The sequence below is a fragment of the Myotis davidii genome, unplaced genomic scaffold (assembly GCF_000327345.1).
Source record: "Myotis davidii unplaced genomic scaffold, ASM32734v1 scaffold359, whole genome shotgun sequence".
Taxonomy (NCBI): domain Eukaryota; kingdom Metazoa; phylum Chordata; class Mammalia; order Chiroptera; family Vespertilionidae; genus Myotis; species Myotis davidii.
This window is the reverse complement of record NW_006290460.1, coordinates 770036-794158: the sequence shown is the minus strand read 5'-3', so window position 1 is coordinate 794158 and position 24123 is coordinate 770036. Positions and strand designations below refer to the sequence as shown.

At 38.2% G+C, this 24123-nt stretch overlaps 1 protein-coding gene across 1 annotated transcript in view; it reads left to right on the top strand.

The window, feature by feature from the left end:
* The window catches only part of CFTR (cystic fibrosis transmembrane conductance regulator), a 172911-nt gene that overhangs the window by 125517 nt on the left and 23271 nt on the right, over window positions 1-24123 (top strand). The window contains 1 exon segment of the mRNA XM_015563769.1: window positions 13757-14008. Coding sequence (XP_015419255.1) covers window positions 13757-14008 — 252 coding nt within the window.

Here is a 24123-nt window from a genome sequence, read left to right as displayed (position 1 = left end):
TCTTGTGTTTTATCATATCTGACCCCTCCTCTCTGTTTCCACTGCTACTGCCTTACGTAGGTTCTAACTCTTTTTTCCCCTAATCCTCACCCAAGAACATGCTTAGAGAGAGGAAGGAGGAGGGAGGGAGGGAGATAGAGAGAGACATAGAAAAGAGAGAGAGAGAAAGACAGAGATAGAGAGATAGAAGCATTAATGATAAGAGAGAGACATTGATTGGCTGCCTCCTGTATGTCCCCTACTGGGGGGATTGAGCCTGCAACCCAGGCATGTGCCCTTGGCCGGAATTGAACCTGGGACCCTTTAGTCCACAGGCTGATGCTCTATCCACTAAGACAAACCAGCTAGGGCTCCGTTTTGAATTTTTTGAGGGAACCTCATACTCCTTTCCACAGTGGCTGCACCAATCTGTATTTCCACTGATGAGGGTACCCTTTTGTCCACATCCTCACCAACACTTGTTTGTGGATTCATTGATGATAGCCATTTTAACAGGTGTGAGGTGATAACTCATTGTAGTTTTAATTTCTTTAATGATTAGTGACATTGAGCATCTTTTCATATGTCTATTGGCCATTGTATGGTCCTCTTTGGAGAAGTGTTTATTCAGGCCCTTTGCCCATCTTTTAATTGGATTGTTTGTTTTTTTGGTGTTGAGTTTTATAAGTTCTTTATAAATTTTGGATATTAACCCCTTAACAGATGTATCGGTGTTATTCTTTTTTGTACTGCCCACTTCATCGTGTGTCTGATGGGTTTGCAAACAGGCAGAGAAATATCTGCCACAGGCATTACACTACCAGCTGGAGATATCATACTGTCTTCCATCGTGGCTATTCCAGTTTACATTCTCAACTGCAGTGACTGCGGGTTTCTTTTTCTCCACAACCTCTCCAAGCACTTGTTATTACCTGTCTTCTTGATAATAGCCATTGTAAGAGGTATGAGGTGGTATCTCATTGTAGTTGTGAAGTTGAACATTTTTTCATATGTCTATTGGCCATTTGTATGTCTTCTCTGGAGAAGTGTTTATTCAGGTCCTTTGCCAATTTTTTAATTGGACTGTTTCTTTATTTTGGTGTTGAATTTTATGTTCTTTATAAATTTTGGATATTAACCCCTTATCATTGGGGGATATGTTCTCCCATTCAGAAGTCTCTCTTTTTATTCTGTTGACGGTTTTCTTTGCTGTGCAAAAAATGTTTTAGTTTGATGTAGTCCCATTTGTTTATTTTTTATTTTGTTTCCCTCACCTGAGGAGGTACATCAGAAATAATATTGCTAAGAGAAATGCCCAGGATTTTACTGCCTAAGTTTTCTTCTAGGATTTTTATGGTTTCAAGTCTAACATTTAAGTCTGTAATCCATTTTGAGTTTATTCTTGTGTATCGTGTCAGTTGGTGGTCTAGTTTCTTTTTTTTTTTTTTTTGCATGTATCTGTTCAATTTTCCCAGCACCATTGATTAAATAGACTATCTTTAGTCCATTGTGTGTTTTTGTCTCCATGTCAAATATTAATTGACCATGAGGCCATGGGTTCATTTCTGGGCTCAATATTCTGTTCCATTTATATCTATATCTCTGGTTTTATGCCAGTATCATACCGGCATGATATGGTTTTTGTAGCATAGTTTGATTACAAACTATGGTTTTTGTAGCATAGTTTGATTACAGGTAGTGTGATTCCTTCTACTTTGTTTTTCTTTCTCAAGATTGCTGTGGCTATTTGGGGTCTTTTGTGGTTTCATATATATTTTTATAATGTTTGTTCTGGTCCTGTGAAATACAACATTGATAAATTGACATTAATTGCATTGAATATACAGATTGCTTTGGGTCGTATGGACATTTTAGTTATGTTAATTCTTCCTATCCATGGACCTGGTATATTCTTCCACTTATTTGTATTTTCTTCAATTTCTTTCTTCTGTGTATTTGAGTCTCTCCCCAGAGCCACATACCCCAGATTTTTCTCTTGGGACTTTAGTTGGCTTAGCCCTCCCTCTACCAGAGTCCAGGGTAAGTGCTGTGAATGGAATTCTGTGTTTTGGCCCAATAAGAATGCACCTGTGTCTCTAGAAAACTCCTGTCTCTCCCTGGCAGATAGAACCCCCACTGATTTTCACAACCAGATGTTATGTGGCGCCTCTTCCTGGCTCTGGTGCTCTGAGCTAGGGAACCCAGTTTGTGGTTGAGACCCCAGGCTTTTTAGGGGGAACCCCTGCAGCTGAGATATCCCTCCAGACTGTTAGCCAACACTTGTGGGAATGGGGCCAGCCTTTTGTGCATCCCTGCCCTTCCTACTAGTCTCATGTCTTCTGTAAAACCTTGGTTCTAAGACTTGCCTTCAGGCTAGTCTTCAGTTGGTTATTCAGGATGATTGTTCTAATTTAGCTGTAATTTCACTTTGGTCCTGGGAGGAGGTTAGTGTAGCATTCTACTTATTCCACCACCATCTTGGATCTCCCTAATTAATTCTTTATTTTATTCCCTAAGATAATTCCTTCCTACCTTTTTGCCTCTTCTCAGGTGCTTTAATAATTCTACTTTCTTCACTCTCAGCCAATGACCTTGCTACATACGTTATAGAAAGGAAAAAAACAAGATGCAACCAGAAAGAAGCACCTCATTTCTCTTCACCAGTTGCACTCCCCTGTTGAAACTCTATTCATGTGCTCCACCTTCCTTCTGTGTCTCTGCTCTTATATAAAGGCCAGTAATATGCAATTATCCTTTCTTGTTTGGATCTTTCTCTCTAGCTTACAACAACCTTCCCTTGACCTCCAGCTGACACCCCATTTCATTGACCTATTTACAGCCAAACTTCTTGAAAAGACTTCCTGTCTCCATTTCCTTTTCCCCATTCTTTCTACAACCTATTTCAGTTCATTTCTGTCACCCCCGTGACTCATGATCAATATCTTGCCAGAGCCAGTGCTCTTGTCTCCCTCAATTTCTCAGCAGTATTTATGCCATGGAAGAATCCTTCTCATCATACTTCCCTCTCTTGTTTTCATGATACCACTTTCACCTTGTGTTCCTGCTACCTCTTTGCTTCTACCTTTCTCCTCTTTGCTGGTCCTTTGGGGGGGGGGGGAGTTATTGTTGTTTTTTTTGCACATTTCTTAAACCTCAGCTATATTCTAGCCCTCTTCTATCTACACTTTCTCTAGCTGTTGTTATCTAACTCCATAATTCAAAACCCATCTTTTAACACTGCAGTAAGGAGGAGAGATCAACCAAAGAACTTGTATGCATGCATATAGGCCTAACCAATGGACACAGACACCAGAGGGGTGAGGGCATGAGTGGGGGGGTGGGGTGGGGTGGGGCAATGGGCAATAAGGACACATATGCAATAGCTTAATCAATAAAGAAAAAAAATTTTTAAAAAGAGAGCAAATCCTGAGTTCTCCTTACAAGGGAAAAAAAACTCATGTCTTAAAGGATCACACATTCATATCTGTAGTTTAGACTACAACCCTGCTCTCTAAACATACATCCAAGTACTGATTTGATACCTGCAAGTGTTCACAAAACACAGTGATAGGTATCTCCCAGGAGACTTGACATTTTAGGCCATAAGTTCTTGGCCAGAAGCTCTTCAAAATACACATAGAATATCTAGAGATGATTGAAAAAGAACGAGTGTCTATTCTATCTACTAATTCATCTAGGTTTATTTAGCAGGTTGGAAAAAACTATGTGAACCTTGGCACCTTATGAATAATATACAGCAGGTTCTCAAATAACATTGTTTCATTCAATGTCATTTTGTTATAGCATTAATGAGATGCTGTAGGAACCTTAATTCTTACTTATATCAATTAGCTTATAGTAAAATTGGTTTCATTATACATCCTTTTGCTTAAAGTCACGATTGACAATGTTAAGTGAGGACTTACTATAGCATAATAGATTGTGAATCACCCTAGAAATTAAAAAATATTGTAATTTATCAGAGTTTAATATAATAATTTCCACTATAAACTCCCATGTTAGGGGATTTCCAATTATTCAATTGATAACATTGTTTTAAAAACTGTTACTTAAATTCATTCTTCATTTTAGCACAAATTGTGTATAGTTCTCTCTATTCATATCAATTACATATATCATACCATTCTGTAAATGGGATGAAAAGAGAAGTGTTTGTTTTAACTCCATACATCAAATATTATATAGATTGTAGTTGTTATTGTTAATGCTATTTTATTAAATTTGTTGCATTTTTAATTAACAAAGTCAAGTACTGATTTATTCCCTATGGATTTACAAGATGCCTGTCACTTTTAGTGCCACAAATCTCTCTTTCTCCTATTCTTAGCTAGATAAGCATTATGTATCTTAAATAGGCAATGCACATCTAGATTTCTGCCTCCATGAGTGAATGAAAGAAAAATAAATGAGTGAATAAATAAATAAGACCTAAAGGTTACAAAGGTGATGTATCAAGCCATCTGGTTACTGACAACTTGCCTACAATCATAGTCTTTGAATGAGGCAGTTGGCAGTTTATGTCCTTTTATGGCTATCTGTTATATAGTGAGCGTAACTACTACTATTTGTGATACTTTAAACAATAAAATTAAATTAAAAAACAAAACAAAAGATCTGAGCATTTTATCCTGCTTCCTTAATTCTCTAACGACATCAGCAGATAAACCATCGCTGTTGTGTTGTGTGTTCCTTATAACACAAGAGGAAGGAAACAATGAACAGAGAAGATTGTGCATCTGTAGGGTTCACATTTAGATTCCAGTTAATGAGGCAACAAAGTTTTTGCAAGATAGATGCAATCTGAAAAGAGTTTTCTGTCAATAGAAACTTATTTTTGTTTCTCCGTTGTCCTTTTATTGCCCATGTTTATTTTGGGTTTAGTAAAGATCAAATGACTAAGAAACCTGCTGGGAAGAGAAAGGGAGACCCTGACTTTTCTCCATTGCTTCTGGTGCCTAATTATCTGGTATTGAAAATAGTTTCTCTCCAGGCTGGGTGACTCAGTTGGTTTGAGTTTCGTCCCATACCCTGAACCTTTGTGAGTTTGATCCCTGGTCTGGGTGTGGGAGGCAGCCAATTGATGTTTCTCTCTCACATTGATGTCTCTGTCTCTCACACATTGATATATCTCTCTCTTCCTCCCTCTCTCTCTAAAATCAATGGACACATCCTCTGGTGAGGATTGAAATGAAAGAAAGCCCTAACCAGTTTGGCTCAGTGGATAGAGTGTTGGCCTGTGGACTGAAAGGTCCCAGGTTCAATTCCAGTCAAGGGCATGTACCTTGGTTGCGGGCACATCCCCAGTAGGGGGTGTGCAGGAGGCAGCTGATCGATGTTTCTCTCTCATCCATGTTTCTAACTCTCTATCCCTCTCCCTTCCTCTCTGTAAAAAATCAATAAAATATATATTTTTAAAAACGAAAGAAAATAGTTTCTGCTATAAGAATCTGAGAGGAGGGTTCATTTATCTTGTGTGTGTGTGTGTGTGTGTGTGTGTGTGTGTGTGCGCGCGTGCGCGCGCACGTGCGTTTTGCCTCCTTTTAATGACCTTTTGATCATATCTTTGTTTTTCCGTTCTCACGAGCCATTGTGGTATATTTTCCTCTCATGACCTCTATCCCAAGATTTCTTTCCATCTAACCATTCCCGTTCCATCCTGCAGAGTGGTTTTCTACTCTGCATTTCATTCTGGCCTTACACCCAAAACTTGAGAACTTAGACACGTCATTAACACCCTTGAGAGAGTCACTTTTCTCGTTTGTAAGATGAACCAGTTTGGTTAGGAATTTTCTAAGATTCCTATCAGCTCTGCTATTTTCTCTCTTCTGAACTCTTTTCATATGAAAGATTCCAACCATTGATTGGCACGTCCCAGGCATTATTCTAGATGCTCACAGGAAGCACACGTATGTGCCACTCTCCCTAAGTGCTGAAGTCCGATGATTCAGGTGTTCACCTCTGCCATAGTCAGAGCTGATTAAAGAACCGGAACCAGTTGATGTTCTCTGGTCCCGTGTTAGTCGGAGAAGCTTATGAGAACCCTAAGGGATTGTTGGGGTGCCGAAAAGTTTGAAAACTTGTTGAGCTTTGTGCCTGTCACTTTAACTTCCTGTGTTTAGATTTTATCATTTATAGCCAGAAGGAAGGGATTAGATCAGAGGTTCTCAACCTGGCAGCACATGAGGAATTATAAAATTTTAGATTACTCAAGGTCCTATAAGACCAAGTAAATCAGTTTTATTCATTGGGGGCAAGTGTCTATATTTTTTTTAAATTGTTTCAGGTGATTCTAATGTGTATCTGGACTTGTGAATCACTAGATTAGATGGCCTCTAATATTCATTTTGGTTCCGATTTTCTGAGTCATGGCAAAGGATCAGCAAACATATCTCTGCTAAGGGTCAGAGATATTAACTATTTTCAGCTCTGTGGGTTTTAGGGTCTCTAGTTAACTTCCCAACTCTGCCTTTGTAGGGCAAAGCAAATGTGAACAAATGGTTATAGCTTATTTGGCCATTGAGCCACAGTTTTGCTGACTTCTGATCTATGGCATAGAATTTACTTTAGAATTGATGGACCATCAGCAAATCATTTTTATCCTAGATATTGACTAGTGATAGATAGATAGATAGATAGATATAAATTATCTACAAGACAAATAAAGGATGATGTTTAATTGCTTAATGACAGAGTTTGGGGAAGCCACAATATTTCAAAATTAAGCTTTTTTTCTAAAAAAGCCTGTTATTTATTGAAATAGAGAAAACCGTGACAAAATATTTTTTAATATATTTTATTGATTTTTCACAGAGAGGAAGAGAGGAATAGAGTTAGAAACATGGATGAGAGAGAAACAGCAATCAACTGCCTCCTGCACACTCCCTACTGGGGATGTGCCCGCAACCAAGGTACATGCCCTTGACCGGAATCGAACCTGGGGCCCTTCAGTCCTCAGGCTGACGCTCTATCCACTGAGCCAAACTGGTTAGGGTGACAAAATATTTTGATATGTCATTTTACACTTGCTTCTTCAGCTTTTCTTTGAAATATTTTTAGTGGATAGCACAGACATTCAATTGGATTCACCAAGCACTTGCTGATGGCTTTTCATGTGCTTAAAAAAAAACAAAACAAAACACAAGATAGAGTGTAAGTAATCTCCAATTTGAATAATAGATTTAATGAATGATGTCAGACAAAAGGGTAAATCTGAGTCTGCCTTTGCCTGTTGGCACACTTACCATGATTTAGTACCATGATTACTAAAGCTCTTAATTAATGAAAATAAGCATCAGCATATTTTTGATACCTTCATGTTTACCTAGAACAAGTATTTTGTCATTAGTTGTAATGGATTTTCTTTCTCTTATGTCAAACTTCTTGCAGTCAGAGAAAGTGACACTAACTTGCCCTGTGTTTTGCTACAGGTTAGAGTATATAAATCATTTGTGAGATAGCAAGTGGTAATAATTTACTAAGGGTTAGTTTATAGTATACTATAAGTAACTCACTTATGCTGTTAATGTTAATAATTCATAGGAATATGGTACTGACTTTTTACTCTAGGAGCACAAGTGATAGACACAGAAAACTAGACCAGAGTCTCATGAATATATTTTGTGCAGAGCCTTTTTTCATGATATGCATTATCTCTGAAGTCCGTGTGCATAGCCTAAAGATTATACCAATGACTCTAATAGGGCGTTGGGTTTCAGGTGTGTTATGAGTGCTGAAAAGCAGTTAGTTTGGGCCTACCCAGAGAAGCTGTGATTTAAAATATTTTAATACCTACTTTTACGTACATTCTAAAAATTTTTCTTGTAAAGTGTGTGGTGTTTTTCACATAATGTAAGCTTTCAAGATGTTTCTCTTCACATTTACTTCTGGGCAATCTTCCTATAATAACCAGTTCTGAAATCTCTTTGCAGTATTGCCAGCCAGACATGAGGATTATAAAATAAATTTTATATTGTCATGGCTTTTGGATGCCTGGGTTTCTAAACAACCAAAGGATAACAGGAACTAGAATATTTTTGTGAGGGAGAGAAATGTGGCTTCATGACTTATTCTAGAAAAGGTCTTTAAACCTTCTCGCCCCTCTTTGTCAAGAAACGTGAAAAGGAAAACGAGGAATTATTTTCTTTTTCCACTTTGACACGTTCCTTATAAAGCAAGTTTGAGGTGAGGCTATGGAGCTACTTTTTTGTTAAAACTATCACACTCCCCATAGACTGTTCTCCTTTGCTTAGATTAGTAACTTTAAGTGTTACTATAAAGGTAATGAGACCCAGTTTTAAAGATTGACCTAGGATAGTTTTTGGAGCATAGTAAATCTGAATAATGAAACGAAAAATTTTAAGCAGATGATTCTCAAGCAAAAGTCCCACCTTGTTTTGGCTAAACTCCAATTTTATAAAAACCTGTACAGATTATGTCAAGTTTTCCTTTTCACAAGAAGAAAAGATTCAATGCTCGAGGCTCATTTTTGCTTCATCATTTACTTTTCATAATCTAAATGCTCCCACGTAAACTGGGGTGGCTGCAATGTGACTGCTGTCAGCGGGCCAGGCAGAGCTGCCCCTCATTCCTCCTCTGGCAACGCTTTTCTGCGCACAGGAAGCAGCATCTTAAGGTTGGGAGTTTGCCAGTTGGCAGTCACTCTCAGTAATTGCCAAATCTGAATTTCCACCTAACTCCGTCTGGACAATGGCACAGCCATTTTTACATGTCACCTGAAAATGTTAGTAGACATTCTAAATTAGAAAAAGGATTAAGTTAGGTTTAAAAGCTCAGTGGAAACAAATAGATGAAACTAAAAATAGTTTGGTATGTTGCAACTTCCGTCTAATCCAAATAGCAAAGTATATTTTCAGGTTGAGGAGCTCAGAGGTACAATTGCAGCCTGGGTTACCTACTTAACTACTCACCACACTGCTATTCTCCCTACACAGACTGCTTTCTGCATGTGAGGTGGAACAATGGATTCATTTACCATTAATAAAGCTTTCTTAAGCTATGAATTAAATGGGGAAAATACAAGGAATGCTTTGAATAAAGTTATTGTCATAGGCATAGTAGGTTTAACACGAAGCCCCTGAAACATGAGCTACAGGCCCTATCATTTCAAAAGCCCTATACTTAATTATATATGCATAACTTTGATTCTGTTAAAAAGAAGAGCCCCTCAAATTAAGTTTCAGGTTCCACAAAAACTAATTAAATACTAACTAATGCCTTGTACTTCAAGTAGAATGTATACATTGGCGAGCAGGTGAAGTGCAGGCATTAGTTAGTCATTAATAATAATATCTGGCCACATTATCTATTCAGTAGTGTCATTTCAGTGATTGCAAAGCTGACCATAATGCAGATGTCCACCTTTGTCACCTTTTCTTCCCGTGAGGAAATTGTTATGCCCAGATTTCAAGATCCCCAATAGACCAACAGGGAGCCAGCCCAGCCCGATGCAAAAGCAGAGAGTCTTTATTATTACAGACCTGGGTCTGGCTCCCAGCCTCTACCGATGCAGTGGTGAGACTAGAGTGCCAGCCCCGTGGGAAAAAGGGGTTTTAATAGGGGGATGGAGTGAGGGGAGGAGAGATGACTGTGGGCCCTGCCAATTGGCCAGGTGCAAGTTGGGTCTTGTTACACAGGATGTGGTCATATCTATGGCGCGCACGTCCCTTGATTGTCATTGGTTAGTTTAAAGAAATCCTGGGCGTGGCCAGCAGAGGCTTGGGCTTCCGGGAAGAAGGTGCTTGCTGAGCACGTGACTGCTGCCCCAACATGGAGGATTCAGGGCAAGATGGAGGACGTAGCCCTCGCCCTTTCAGAAAGGCACTAACTTATGAATGAATGTCTGCTCATATGCTGTGGATGAGTGCCCATTGTTAAGATTCATTTCTGGCCGAAACCGGTTTGGCTCAGTGGATAGAGCGTCAGCCTGAGGACTGAAAGGCCCCAGGTTCGATTCCGGTCAGGGGCATGTACCTGGGTTGCAGGCACATCCCCAGTAGGAGATGTGCAGGAGGCAGCCGATCGATGTCTCTCTCTCATCGATGTTTCTAACTCTCTATCTCTCTCCCTTCCTCTCTGTAAAAAATCAATAAAAAATATATTTAAAAAAAAGATTCATTTCTGATCACAGCTGTGAATTTTTGGCTATGAAATCAAGTGTTCAAAACTATGTCTGCTTTTGCTATAGTCAGATATTTTTTCCACTTGAACATGTGTTCTGAGTGAAAGAAACCATCTCAGAGATCTTGCCAGAAGTAAGCCTACGTTCTGAGTGGAGTTTTCAGAATGCCAAGATACTAGGGGAAAGGGGTCTGGGCCCTCAGCTATCCGTTGTCATGCTCACTATCTCTGAGGCGTTGAGGCTCTATCTGACCTAGAGGTGTGCAGTCCAGGTGGGTTGAATCTTTGTCCTTGTCCTGACTGTGAGCTCTCCTTCGATGAGCTCCCTCTCTCAGTTTCTTCCATGTACCTGAGGCATGGAAGATTCCCAGGGATCAAAGGATTGGAATTCTTTGGCTTCCCTTCAGCACTACTCGGGAAATGCAGGGAAACCAGTGCTCTGCCACCTGTGTCTAGACATGCCAGCAATCATGTCCACTCCTTGCTCCCATGCCATGCCATGCCATGCCAGGCACCAGGAGCTGCTCTAAGGCACACGTGTGTCCTGGGTCCCACCTTGGAATGGAGACACAGGCCTCTTCTTTTCTAAAACTGCCACATCTCCTTGAGGATGGAATGAGTTGGGGTGCAGGGCAGGACTCCTTCTGAGAGGAAGGGCATGTCAGCCTCTTGTTTACCCTCATTCATGAGTCAGATTGCGGAGTGAGGAGAGGAGCCAGCCCTCTTCCACAAACGTTCATCTGTGGCCAGCGTTTCTGTTTACATACTGTACTGGGTTCTTAGGGCTCTGGCTTTGGAAGCTTAAGCGCCAATATTCATGTGGCTTTAAATTTTCAAGCTACCAATCTCTGACTCCAAAAGCCAGTTTTTGAAACTTGAAAACCGGAATTGATTTTCTGTGCTCTGGTTCTCATGTGGCTTCTCCTCCCAGAAACACTGAAAGTAGAAGGTGCACAGTGGAGAGCCGGTGAAGTGTAAGGCATTAGTTAGTCTTTAATAATATTATCTGGCCACATTACTTATTCAGTAGTGGCATTTTAGTGGTTGCAAAGTTGACTGTAATTCTGGTGTCCGTCTTTGTCACCTTTCCTTCCCATGAGAACATGTGCTAACCCATGAATGAACGTCTGCTCCTATGCTGTGGAGGAGTGCCCATCGTTAAGATGAACTTGTTCTTTTTCAGGTCAGGGTAACCAGGTCATGTTGTGGGCAACTATAAGAGTCTGCCCTGGGGTCACTGTCAGCACCCAGACTGTATGAAAGATGAGAATTTGAAATTTTCATTTTCTAAATTTGATAGGGGTGTCCTACTTGCCACATTAGGCATTAATAGTTTTGGGTCCACCCTCAAGGTGAGCCTCACTAATGGAGAATGTAATTTGGTGTGCACAAACACAGATCCCTACACAAAAAAAATTACATACTTAATTCAGTGCTGCCAAAATAGTGGTTTTGGGTGTCATTTTTAAATAACACTGCACATAATTTTTAGTAGTGTAGATAGCAAGACTTAAATGTTTTATTGATTGTTTGGAAGTATTAAAATGAAGGATTTTTGTTATATAGTGTTTTTCTTGGACATTCTAAAGCACTTAACAAAGACAAGTTTGGAATTCTTCATAACACTGATATGTAGAAATGGCAACAGTTTCAACTATACTTTATAAAATTAAGCTAGATTTCTGCATTTCTCTCAATTTCTCATTTCAAGAGAGTGATGTTATTCTTATGCAGAATAAATAAGATATTTGAAATGTATTTGAACTATTTTTTCTGCAGTTCCATTTCAATAGTAGTTACAATTATAATTTATCTTTCAGACTTTAAATAGACTAGCAGCTTTCTGTGAAAACTAATGAGAGTGAAATGCAAGAGTATATTTTAATTCAAAGTTAATAAAAAATAACAGAATCAGGATTTAACAGCCCCTGAAAGTCACCCATAATTTGAAATTTTAAAATATTACATGTGGGAGCAATAGTGATTATATGCTTTTGACATCCCCTCGAGTTATTTATGATGGATGTGGGCTTTGGATACATTTCACATCCATTAACAGTGGGTTTAGCTTAAAAGGATTCTCTTCTTGAATCTTAAACAATTGTTGAAGGTAATTCCAAAATGAAAGAAACTGAAGCACAGATTTACTAGATAAAAAAAAGAACTTCATAAACAGCAGGCGTGATCAATAGCATGTGGAAACAGGCAGTACCATTAGGTGTGCTAAACTGGACCTTTGCATGTTCCATTGAGGATTAGTATCTAAATTCCTCAGCTTCATCTACCAGTCATCCCATACTAAAGATAATTTTTCCCAGTTAATTTTAACGATGAAAAATAGAAGTACTAGAAGCACATGCTACAACTGCATTTCTTCCCACCTATTTTTTTGGCAAAAATATCATTTCTAATAAGCTAAGATTTAACTATAAATAAAATAATACATTAACATTGTAAAGGAGAAGGATAAATTCTTGATGGAGTACAGCCAGAATCAACAATTAGTTTTAAGGCAAGAAAAGCAATAAATTTCTGCTAGTAAGCTAATAAGACCTGGGAAGGGCCGAGTCACATTATTTTATGTACCATTGTTATATTCCATATTGTTATTTTCATTTCATATGCGATCTGTATTTTAAAAATTATATTCCTTCCCTAGCTGGTTTGGCTCAGTGGATAGAGCATTAGACTGCAGACTGAAAGGTCCTGGGTTCAATTCCAGTCAAGGGCACATGCTCGGGTTGCAGGCTTGATCCCCAGTAGGGGACATGCAGGAGGCAACCAATCAATGATACTCTCTCATCATTGATGTTTCTATCGCTCTCTCCCTCTCCCTCTCTGAAATCAATATAAATATATTTTAAAAAATTATACTCCAAATTCCAATAAATCATAACTACTCATAGTTGAACTTTTATTTCTATGTACATTAAATATATACATTATTAAATGTTATATGAATAAGTTTATAAAGCAGACGCATATTCAATTTCAAATACAACCATTACACACAGGCATATTTTGCTCAGCAATGGAAATTAATCTTTAAAATGCTTAAAATATAATTATTTAACTACAGATGTATGCCAATGACTTAAATTTTTTGAAGCCTTTTGTGAAGTTATTCAATATTTACTAAGCATCAAGAGTTCACTTACTACCCAGCTGACATATAGAATTGTGGGGAGTTATTAAGACACTTCACGAGAAAAGCAAGAATCTTCTGTGCTAGTTTTGAGGTGTGGAACATTTTATTATAATGTACCAGTTGTACAACATTGTGCAGTGCTGCTCATAGTAGAAAAGTTTTCTCCTTGACATTATCTGTTCTCTTGAGTATAGTTTGGCTATTTATGTGTGACTTGCATACCTAAGAATTAAGTGATCAGGAAAATAAACAGGTCTAGCCAAAGCCCATTTATGTAGGTCCTAGTTAAATCTCTTTGACTAAGCTTTTAGTTCTATTCAATTATTTCCTGTGAGTTCATGATAAAACGTTCCGACAAATAACCACAAGTTGACTAGCTAGTGTTACATCCTACAAGTTATTTTTTAGGAAACATCAAACTATGACATTGCCTGCAGCTCAGGCAATAAAATATTGTAATTTTCATTTCAGATGCGATCTGTGAGCCGCGTCTTTAAGTTTATAGACATGCCAACAGAAGAAAGTATATCCACCAAATCAAGAAAACCATCCAAGGATGGACAACTCTCGGAAGTTATGATTATTGAGAATCAGCATGCGAAGAAAGATGACATCTGGCCCTCAGGGGGCCAAATGATCGTCAAAGACCTCACAGCAAAATACATAGACAGCGGGAATGCCATATTGGAGAACATTTCCTTCTCCATAAGTCCTGGCCAGAGGGTGAGATTTCCACATCGCTTCCTTTTTTAGACCTGGATGCAGTAAGTTAATCTCAGTAGCCTAGAATGATGTGTTCGTAGAATGTGTTTGTAACACCATTATTTTAGACTAGGATCCATACTGAACACATATATTTCAAGTTGTTGTTATATGGACCCATTATTTTTTTCCATATGAAATTTCATTTGCAGAGTCCTGCATCTACATAATAGATTAATTTAAATATGATTCCACTTACAGAATATCTATTTGATTAGTAGGTTACTCAGTAAAGAAGTCATTAAATAGAACAAAATTATAACATTTTAGATTTTGTACCTGGTGACTATCTTCCATTTTCTGTAAGAGAAATATCTTGTTGACCTCATCTAATGTCTTAAATTTTACTTAATTTACACTCTGTCAAAGAAGTGATACTTTTTTGCTATGCTTTTCCCCATTTGGTTAGTTGGAGTTTTCGTCAAGGTATAGATCAATGTTCCCCCAGTAATTTACTAAGCAAATTTTATTACTTAATGAGCAAAAATAACCATGCATTATTTTGAAACATTCCTTATGGATCCCAACACTGGGCTGAGCACATAGAAAGTACTCAAATATTCTGATTCTGGAACTGATCCTTGGAGAAAGAGATGGTGATTCTTTCTACATTTCATGTTCTATAAATGTGGTTTAATATTGTCTTCAAATCTCATATTCTGGGCCACTCCATAAATCTATACAGGAGTATTATATTGTTTTGATTGTTATCTTTTTAAAAAAAAAACTGAGATAGAATACAAGAAAGCCATGTCTTATGAAAGCTGAATTTAAAAACTTCATGTCTTTGTGGATTAATTTCAAATAGAAATTTTTAAAAAAATTATTGAGAGAATGGTCAGGAAAGTTTATTAGGCCTCCCTCACTATCACTAGCTAGGAAGAGACTGTTATCACTTGCTTTTTTCCATAGGTTTAGGAATATTTGATAATTTAATGCACTGGATAAAGTTTAGTTTAAAAAGAATATAGAATGAGCAAAAAGTCCCTGTATACCATTCTAAATGGCTTAAAATAGCACACTGGAAATTTTGACTCATCTTATTAAACTTATAGTTAAGATAAATAAATTCACATACTACTAAAATTAGCCTATTGTATTTCTTTTTTCAAGAAAATATGTTTTTATTGATTTCAGAGAGAGAAAGGGAGATGGTGGGAGAGAAAGAGCATCAGTGAAGAGAGAGAATCATCAACTGGCTGCACGCCCCCTGACTGGGAATCAAATTGTGACCTCCTGGTTCATGCTGGTCGATGCTCAGCCACTGAGCCACACTGGCTGGGCTATTGTATTTCTTTATATTATAAATAATGAGTTTCTTCTTTTTTGATAGAAAACAATTTTAAATGGACATAAATGGGAAGACTTTAGTTTTTTGGTTTAATTTACCCCAGATTTTAGGATGAGGTTGTTTATGGCTATTTGTTTTATATTACAGCCCTCATAAAAATCTCTGAGATTTTTGACATTTTTGCTTCATTATTGAACTCTAAGAAATGTTTAAGTTATGCTTTGGAATTATGTAAAAGTAACTATTCCTCTTCGCTCCTCCCTCGCATTGAGAAAAGCATAATTATTTACTTACTTTGGCTTTATACATCAGGGAATGCAATCTGCAGCTCAGTGTCCCTGGAGTCACCAGGATGGATGCCCAAAGTACTGTCATCAAGTTAAAAACAAGAGCAACAAACAGTTTTATATAAACCAGGGTGGAAAGCTGTGGTAAATGATTTGCTCTCCTTCCTCTTGACACCCTCCCTTCCCTTAGCGTTACCAGTGCTCACTTGCCCACTCAATTAAATTCAGCCAAGTTCTAGTAGTGACAGGATCTGCAGCATCCTCATTTCCGAACAGTTTCCCTGATGTGAGAGTAGTAATCAGAGATGCTTTAAAATGAGGGAGAAACAATATGCATGGGCATTTTATTTCCCCTGAACATATATACACACACACACATACACACAGGCTATGTGTGTTCCATAACTATTCTTTGCAAGATGTTGTCTAAATGCTATGGGGGAATTAAAAAGTTCTCGCATGAGGCTATGGATCTTGCCATCCAAAGAGGGAAACTAATGTTTATTGGGTGCTTATCATGCCCTAATCACTGTTTAATGACCTTTATTTGCTATCACATTTGACCTTATTATAACTCAAAAGGTAGATATTATTGCCCTTTTTGTGCACAGTGGGAGAAACTGAAGTTCAAAGAAGTAACTAAGGTAGCAGGGACCTAAACCCAGGTCTATCTTACTGGAAAGATTTTTGTGGATTTTTTTTTTCTACAACTTGCCACTGCTTCTCTTAAAAGAAGGAGTAGAATAAGGGGATGGGGGGAGGAGAGAGAGAGAGAGGGAGAGAGAGAGAGAGAGAGGTGTTTGTCCCCAAAAATGACAATCTAAAAGAAGTCCAACATCCAGTAAAGGCTGAGGCAGATTTATTGTGAAGCTAACAAAGCTTAAGTTTTAAATTTCAAAGAACTTCACTTGCCTGACTCAGTTACTCTGAAAAGAAGGAACTGAGACTGTTCTATTTATGGTACAATGTACTTACAACTAGCACCAAACCTAACACTGTTTAACTCTCCACATAATAGTTTGATTTATCTTGATCCAAAATTCTCAGAGAGGAGCTGCATTGAAGTTACTAGAAAACACTGACTTGATATTAGGATAGATCTTAAAAGCCTGTTTGTGGGAAGTACTCTGGCTTTTTCAACAGGTCACTGAGAAGGCCTGACAAAACAAATGCCGGAAAAGAATTAGTGAGTGCCAATTATGTAAATAACAAGAAGACTTTGTTAGGTACAAACCAGTAAGGTTCCTTGGTGTTGAATGAAAAACATGTCAAACATGCTACAATACAAGCTGTTCAATAATATAAGGAAACCAGAGCAAAAGCTAAAAATTTTAAAGCTAAACAAAAGATTAATAAATGGCCTATGAATCTAGTCTCATCCCAGCATAAAAACTGAGTTCTCTAAAAATCAGTATTTGCATTTTAAGGAAAGGGAACATGTCATTTATCCTAGTCATTAAAACCCTGACCAATGATTTGGGGCCTGGACCTCAAGGCATTTTTTATCAAAAATTTTTGATATGACCTTAGAGAAAATTACTTCCTTTTATTGAATTTTTTTTCTCTATATACCTCACCTATACAAGGCATATTTAGACTGCTTATACAAAGCTTTACTGTTGTGCTCAAGTAATCGTGACATATGGTGAATAGGTTTGTACAACATGGGCTGATTCAAATATGGAAGTTACATTATGGAATTTCACAAGATTTTTAAATTGAGCATTGATCTAGAAATTGACCAAATTAACAAAATCCATTTGTTTGTTAGATCGACTAAGTAAGTTTATTCATTCATCTGCCTTTCCCTCCCTTTTCCCTCCCTTCCTCCGTCTCTACTTCACTTCCTTCCGCCCTTCTTTTCATACATACATACATACATACATCCTTCTATCTGCCTGCCCCTCAGTCAATCCAAATAAGTATTTATTGAGCACTTTATATGGGCCAAGGTGCTGAGAATTCAAGGAGATACAAGATAGACTGCTGTGCCCTTTAAGAATTAATATTCTTGGAGTTAACACAAGCAATAATCAAGAAAAGAATAAAATAATAAATAAAATAATTACTGATTGTGATTAGTTGTATAAAGAACCTCAAAGGACTGTTGTGTATAGCATTTGGTTTATCTGGTTTTCTCAGTTATCTCAAAGAACATACATTTTTTTCAACTGCAGTTAACATGCAATATTAGTTTCAGGTGTACAACCCAGTGATTACACATTATATAACTTACTAAGTGATCTCCCTGGTAAATCTAGTACCCATCTGATACCATACATATTTATTACAATACTAGAGCCCCAGTACATGACATTCATACACTGGGGGGAGGAGAGGTCCCCTCAGCCTTGCCAGCACCCTTTTGTAGTCCAGGAGCCCTTGGGGGATGTCCAACTGACAGCTTAGGCCTGCTCCCCGTGAGGCAGAGAGTAGGCCTAAGCCAGCAGTCGGACACCCTTAGCGCTGCTGTAGAGGCAGGCTGCTGTGCTCACCAGCCGTCAGCCTGGCTTGTGGCTGAGCGGCACTCTTGTGGGAGCGCACTGACCACCAGGCGGCAGCTCCTGCATTGAGCATCTGCCCCCTGGTGGTCAGTGCGCATCATAGTGACTGGTCGTTCTGTTGTTCGGTCGATTTACATATTACCTTTTTATTACATAATATTATTGACTACAGTCCTATGCTGTCCTTTACATTCCTGTGACTATTCTGTAACTACCAATTTGTACTTCTTAGTCCCTTCACCTTTTTTTACCCCTCCCCCCAACTTCCCTTTCATCAAAATGGGAAACATACATTTTTTAAGGCCTCATTATAGAGCTCTTATGAAAAAAAGACAATTGTGTCATTATTGTTTATTTACCAGTTTATCCCAAAGGCCTAGTTTATTTCCAGGTTCCTAATAAGTGATTAATAATTTATTATTAAGATTATTATAAGTGCTAAAGCATTTATTGTGTCTGTGAACTGATTCTGGTTTGCAAACTGTTACTAGTCTGTGATAAGTATGGAAAGTAAGACTAAGCATTTGGAAATTCATTTTTATTATCCAATTTTTAAAGTACTGATGTGCAGTGGGTTAGAAACTAAAAACACAAAACAAAATGTGACTGTCCTTTGCCACAGATGATGTAAAATCACTACTCTGAAGGACCATTTGCTCAGTTCTACTGTACAAATGGCTGAATGATAAAAAAAAAAAAAAGGAATAATGTTAAGAGGAAGGAAATGAACATCTATTCAGTGCCACTAAACGTTGGGCAGTTTATTCATTAAGAAGTGCAGGAATGTTTGATCTCACACAAAGCACCTTCCCCCGCGTGCTGGGTCTGAGTTAACATCAGCGCGCAGGGCTGGGCTAAGTTCCTGCAGCACCTGCTCGCCCCTTGCTCTGCATGCTACGCTCTCATGGTCTTCAGTAACAAGAATGGCTTTTACTTTCCCTTAGTATATTTTTTGCTTCCCAGAATGCTCTTCTTGTCAAACAGGATGGATGTAAGAATTTGATTTGACAGCCGTCCAAGTGCTTATTTATGAGGGTAGCAAGGCCCAACCTGCCTTCTCTGGGATTATGTAGCTCACTGAACTTAGTCTTGTGTATTGTCAGGCCTGAACTTGATGCTTGCTTATTTATAAATGACAGTATCTAAGTATTAGGACTGTTTCAGACTCATTCATTCCCAAGCTTGTGTTTATGTTTGTAACTAGATCAAACTATCGGTCTCTGCTGCTGGCTTAAGCCCACCCATAGAAATGATGTGCATTCAGACACTGAATCTTTGCTTTTCAGGGAAAAAATATATTAATAAAAAGAATTGGATGACAGTCAATTATGGAAATAATTATGTATCTACCTGATGGAAATATTCTATTCTATTTAGACTTATGATTTTGCAGGCCATTTAGAAATGTTTAAAATAGTTCAGATGTTTAATTAAAAAAATATACACTCTAATGTGTTGTCATACAATACTTTTGTCACATTTCCCTGCAAAATGTATTTGTTATATATATTTCTGCCCATTTTGTGCAGTGTAAACTTTTCATTAGGAGAAGAACTATCTCTAAAAGGTCAGCATTCTCTGCTACCCAGTTATTAAACTATTAATAGTTTTGATCGCCTGTCCCAGATTACAGAAGACATAATCTGTAGTAAGAGGCTGGGGCTTTTGTCCTGCTTCAGTGGTCTGAGTTTCAAGTGAGCGACCACAGCAGGTTGAGAAATGCTTTGCGAGATATAAAAGATGCTGCTGAAATCACAAACACTTGGAAGCGTGAGGTAGTGGAATTGAAAGTAAAAATGTAATGATTGTATTTTTGTTCTTTGGATAAGAATAACCATGTCAGATTAATCTGTAGCTATTTTTTAAAGAAAGTTATATATTTTTTTTCTGAGAGAAAGGGGAGGAGAGTCAGAAGACAGTAATGGGATGGATATGGGTAGAAACTACTCTAAGAGAAGCTGAGATTTAGGAACTAAGCTTTTTGCCTGATTCTGGCTCTGCCTACATGAGCCTCTGGGTTGCAAGTTGTTGTTGTTTTTTTAATTGAATGTATTGGGGTGACATTGTTTCATAAAACCATAAAGGTTTCCGTGTACAACTCAATGAAACATCATCTGCACACTGCATCATGCGCCCATCACCCTCCCCAAGCAGTCTTTTTCCATCCCCAAACTCAATGAAACATCATCTGCACACTGCATCATCTCAAGCAAAATCTTTTTCCATCCCCTTTCCCCCCTCCCCTGCCCACCTTTACTTACCCTCCTCCCTCCCCTCCCTCTGGCGGCTATCACCACACTGCTGGGGGGGGCGGGGTTCTCTGTCTATGTTTATCAGATAGTGAAGGCAATAAACAGTTTCCCACACCATTCCCTCCTCCCCTGCCCACCTTTACCTACCCTCCCTTCTTCCCCCTTCCCTCTGGCTATCACCACACTGCTGTCAGTGTCCATGTGTTATGTGTATATGGGGTTTTTTTGCTAATCCCTTCCCCTTATTTTTTTAAATGTCACTCGTTGATCTGGGTCACACACAGTATCTCTAGCCTCACTGGTTTAGTATCACTGTTTTATTGCAAAAGGACTTCTTACATATGAGAAAAATAGCAACAGTTCCATTCTAAAATGGTTCAAATGGAAACCAATGAATATCTTTAATGTGAGCAAATCTGAGAGGCATGTGCTGCATATCTACTAGTATTTGCTCTCATCTCTATGGATATCGTCACTGTTTCAATGATCACTTTGCCCTCTTTGTATTAATGGACACTGAATCCACTCCACTACCATGGTGCTCACAATTATCTACTTTTATCACAAAATTAAAATGCTAGGAACATCTTCCAGGAGGTTGACTATAAATCTACCTTGAGAAAAAAGCTTGTAATTTTTAGATTACTTTTGTGTAACATTTGCTCCTCTCAACTAATGAGGCACTAAATATTGTAACTGCTAGAATGATGCTTTTCATTCATTTGTCTAGACTTTGCCATGTTGCCAGAAGCTTAATCCTGGTTGAACTTTAAAAAACAATATTGTTTCTTCAGAAATAAAAAAAAGGGATTATCAAGTGGTCTAAAGACAAACCGTGGGGATACAAGTATCCCGAGGTGATAGCATGAGGCAGATGGCAATGCGGAAGAACACAGAATAGAATTTGGTTGTCTGAGAAGAGTTGCTGTTCAGTTGACGCTAATTATTCTGATTCCATTTTTAACTACAATAATGAAGGTTTGTTTCCTTGTTGTTCTTATTCACAAAAACCTGCCCATTAGAATAAGCAACGTTCTAAAAAATAATTTCAGTTTCACTGGGAATCCTTTTGTTTATCTGCCATGTGATAGAGAGGTTTTTGCTTTATTGTCTGTTCTGTTTAGGAACCTAGATATGCAGGAACCTGAACATGCAAGACCTGCAGAAAAATAGAGTTGGCGAGAGTTGTGAAAATTATTTATCTTATCTTTCCACCAGAGTGAATCTTCCAAACACCTTTATTTCATTTTCTCTCTCCTATGCCTGTAAGCTTTTTATAAACAAAAGAAAAATACTTTGAGATATGCCTTTAAAAATGTGTGATTATGCTCACAGAAATGCTTCTCATTGTACATGTTTATGACTCTGGTTTCTGAGTGTCACAAGGATGTCTATAGACAGAATGTACTATTTCCTCTACACTGACACCTCTAGCACATTAAGTGACTATCCAAGAAATAGAGAAAAAGGGAAAACTCTTCACACCTTTTTAACATCCAAACCAAGAGATGCTTTTACTGAAAGTTCAAATCATGTAATTTTGTCCCTTTCCTGGAGTTTGACCTTAGAAAAGAAAAAGAAGGAAGAAAAAGGAATTTAAAATCCTACAAAAACTTTTTTTTTTCTTTTCTATCTTTTCCTTCCTTTCATCTTTCTGATCTGGCAAGGGTGTAGATCTCTGACATTGAGATATCAGAGATCTCTTGGTCAGTTAGTCACTTGTTTTCATACACATGAAACCGGAATTTTGAACAAGAAACGTTCCCTTTCCTTCAGTGATCCCGAATCTTATGGAATCACAAGATGCCATTAGTTTGGGCAAGTTCATGCAATTGTGTTTTGGCTTTTCCTGTTCTTCCCTCCTGTAGCTAGAAAATATGCAAGAAAGTAATCTTGGAGAATGCAGCCGGCCAGGAATTAGGGGATTGTGTACTTTGCAAGGTGGAGCCTTCTTTAATTTGTTCTATTTTGCCTGTGAGCTCTGAGAGCATGGATAGTCAGACCTAGAGTCAGAGCCCAATGGGCTTAGGCAATTTGAACACTGAGACTTGTTCATTAACCTCAAGCCTTAGTTAAGCCCTTAATTCATGAAAAACAGAGAAATAACTTTAAAATGTATTTTCAAAGCTTCAATTACAAGTTTGAAAGGCTGCAAAGCTATTCCGAGGGAATGACAGGCCTCTTCTTGCAATGAGACTTTGATCTGAAACTAGTCACGCCCACACATGACTGCCACTACAGAGCTGGAACGTCTTTTGCTGCGAGAGACATTACTTAAGCCCATAATATGTATCTATCGATCTGAACAATGAAGTTGGGGGCACAGCAGTTCTCATTCAGTTTAACAATAATTCACAATTTAATAATTAGTTATTGAACTCTTTTTTAATGCTTAAACTATAATAATTATTATAGATTCTATAGTTATATTAGTGGTATTGAGCTCCCCATTCAACCTGTGAGCTTCCATTTGAGAGACTCAAAAGTACACTCATTGCCATAAGTCAGGGATCAAAGGAAAAAACAAAAATGATAAATTAAACACATATAGTCATGGGTCCAGGCACAGGCTAGTCAGGGAGTGCAGTGGGCAAGTAGGAGAGAGAATCCAGCCCCACCACATTACTGCATTCTTAAGGCGATAATTAAAGTGGGCCGTAAAGTGTGTAGGTTTTAGAAAGGGTCTGGGCAGGGAGTTGTGGAGAGCATATTCCAGGATCCCAGGCAGGGACATTATGAACAAGGACAGAGATGGGAATTAGAAAAAGTTGGGGGAGCCAAGGGCAGAGGAGGCTATATGTTAGAGAGTATTTGGAAAGAGGGAAAGACTTGGCAAGTGAGGAATAGGTTGACCCTTGAGCCAGAAGAGGTGGTGAAAGGGTGTTCGTAGGACAGGCTGCTGCCCGCAGCATGTGGACCATGGACTTTAGGGAGGCAGAATCAGGGGCAGGGTAATGGACTGAGAAACTGTAAGAAGGAAATGAGGACAATGAGAGTGGAGTCCCAGATTCAAGAAAAAAGAGAAAATAAATGGTGTCACTAGTGCAATACAATCTTAGTATTTCTGAGCCAAAAATTTGATGTCTTTGATAATTTGGTCCAATCTAGGAAACATTTTTATGCTATCTCTGAAAAAGTATATCCTAAAAAAATTGGCTCTAAAAGCTTTTAATGCATTAAATGACTTTATAGGAAGCAATAATTTGAACACTTTAAATGTAACCATTTACATACAAGTAAATGGCATATACATTAACCTTATAAAATTATCTATTTGTTATAAGCCTTAAACATTTTTTTTATCCTCAACTGAGGATATTTTTCCATTGATTTTTAGCGAGAGTGGAAGAGACAGGGAAAGACAGAGAGAAATATCCATGTGAGAGAAACACATCGACTGGTTGCCTCCTACACACGCCCTGACCAGGGCCTGGGCCAGGGAGGAGCCCGCAACCAAGGTACATGCCCTTGACAGGACCCTTGCGTCCGCAGGGCGATGCTCTATTCACTGAGCCAAACCGGCTGTGGCAACCTTAAACATTTTTGACTGTTCTTGTTAATAGATGTTCGTAAAAGCAAGGCAACACTTATTTTTAAACATTCTATAATTCAATCTCACATTCTTGATTTGTTTAAATTGGTTGGATTTTTATTTTACAGATTCAACTTGGAATAAAATTTTGCAGACATTGCCAAAGGACAAGAATAAACCATGTTTTGCATATTCACAACTATAAAACTG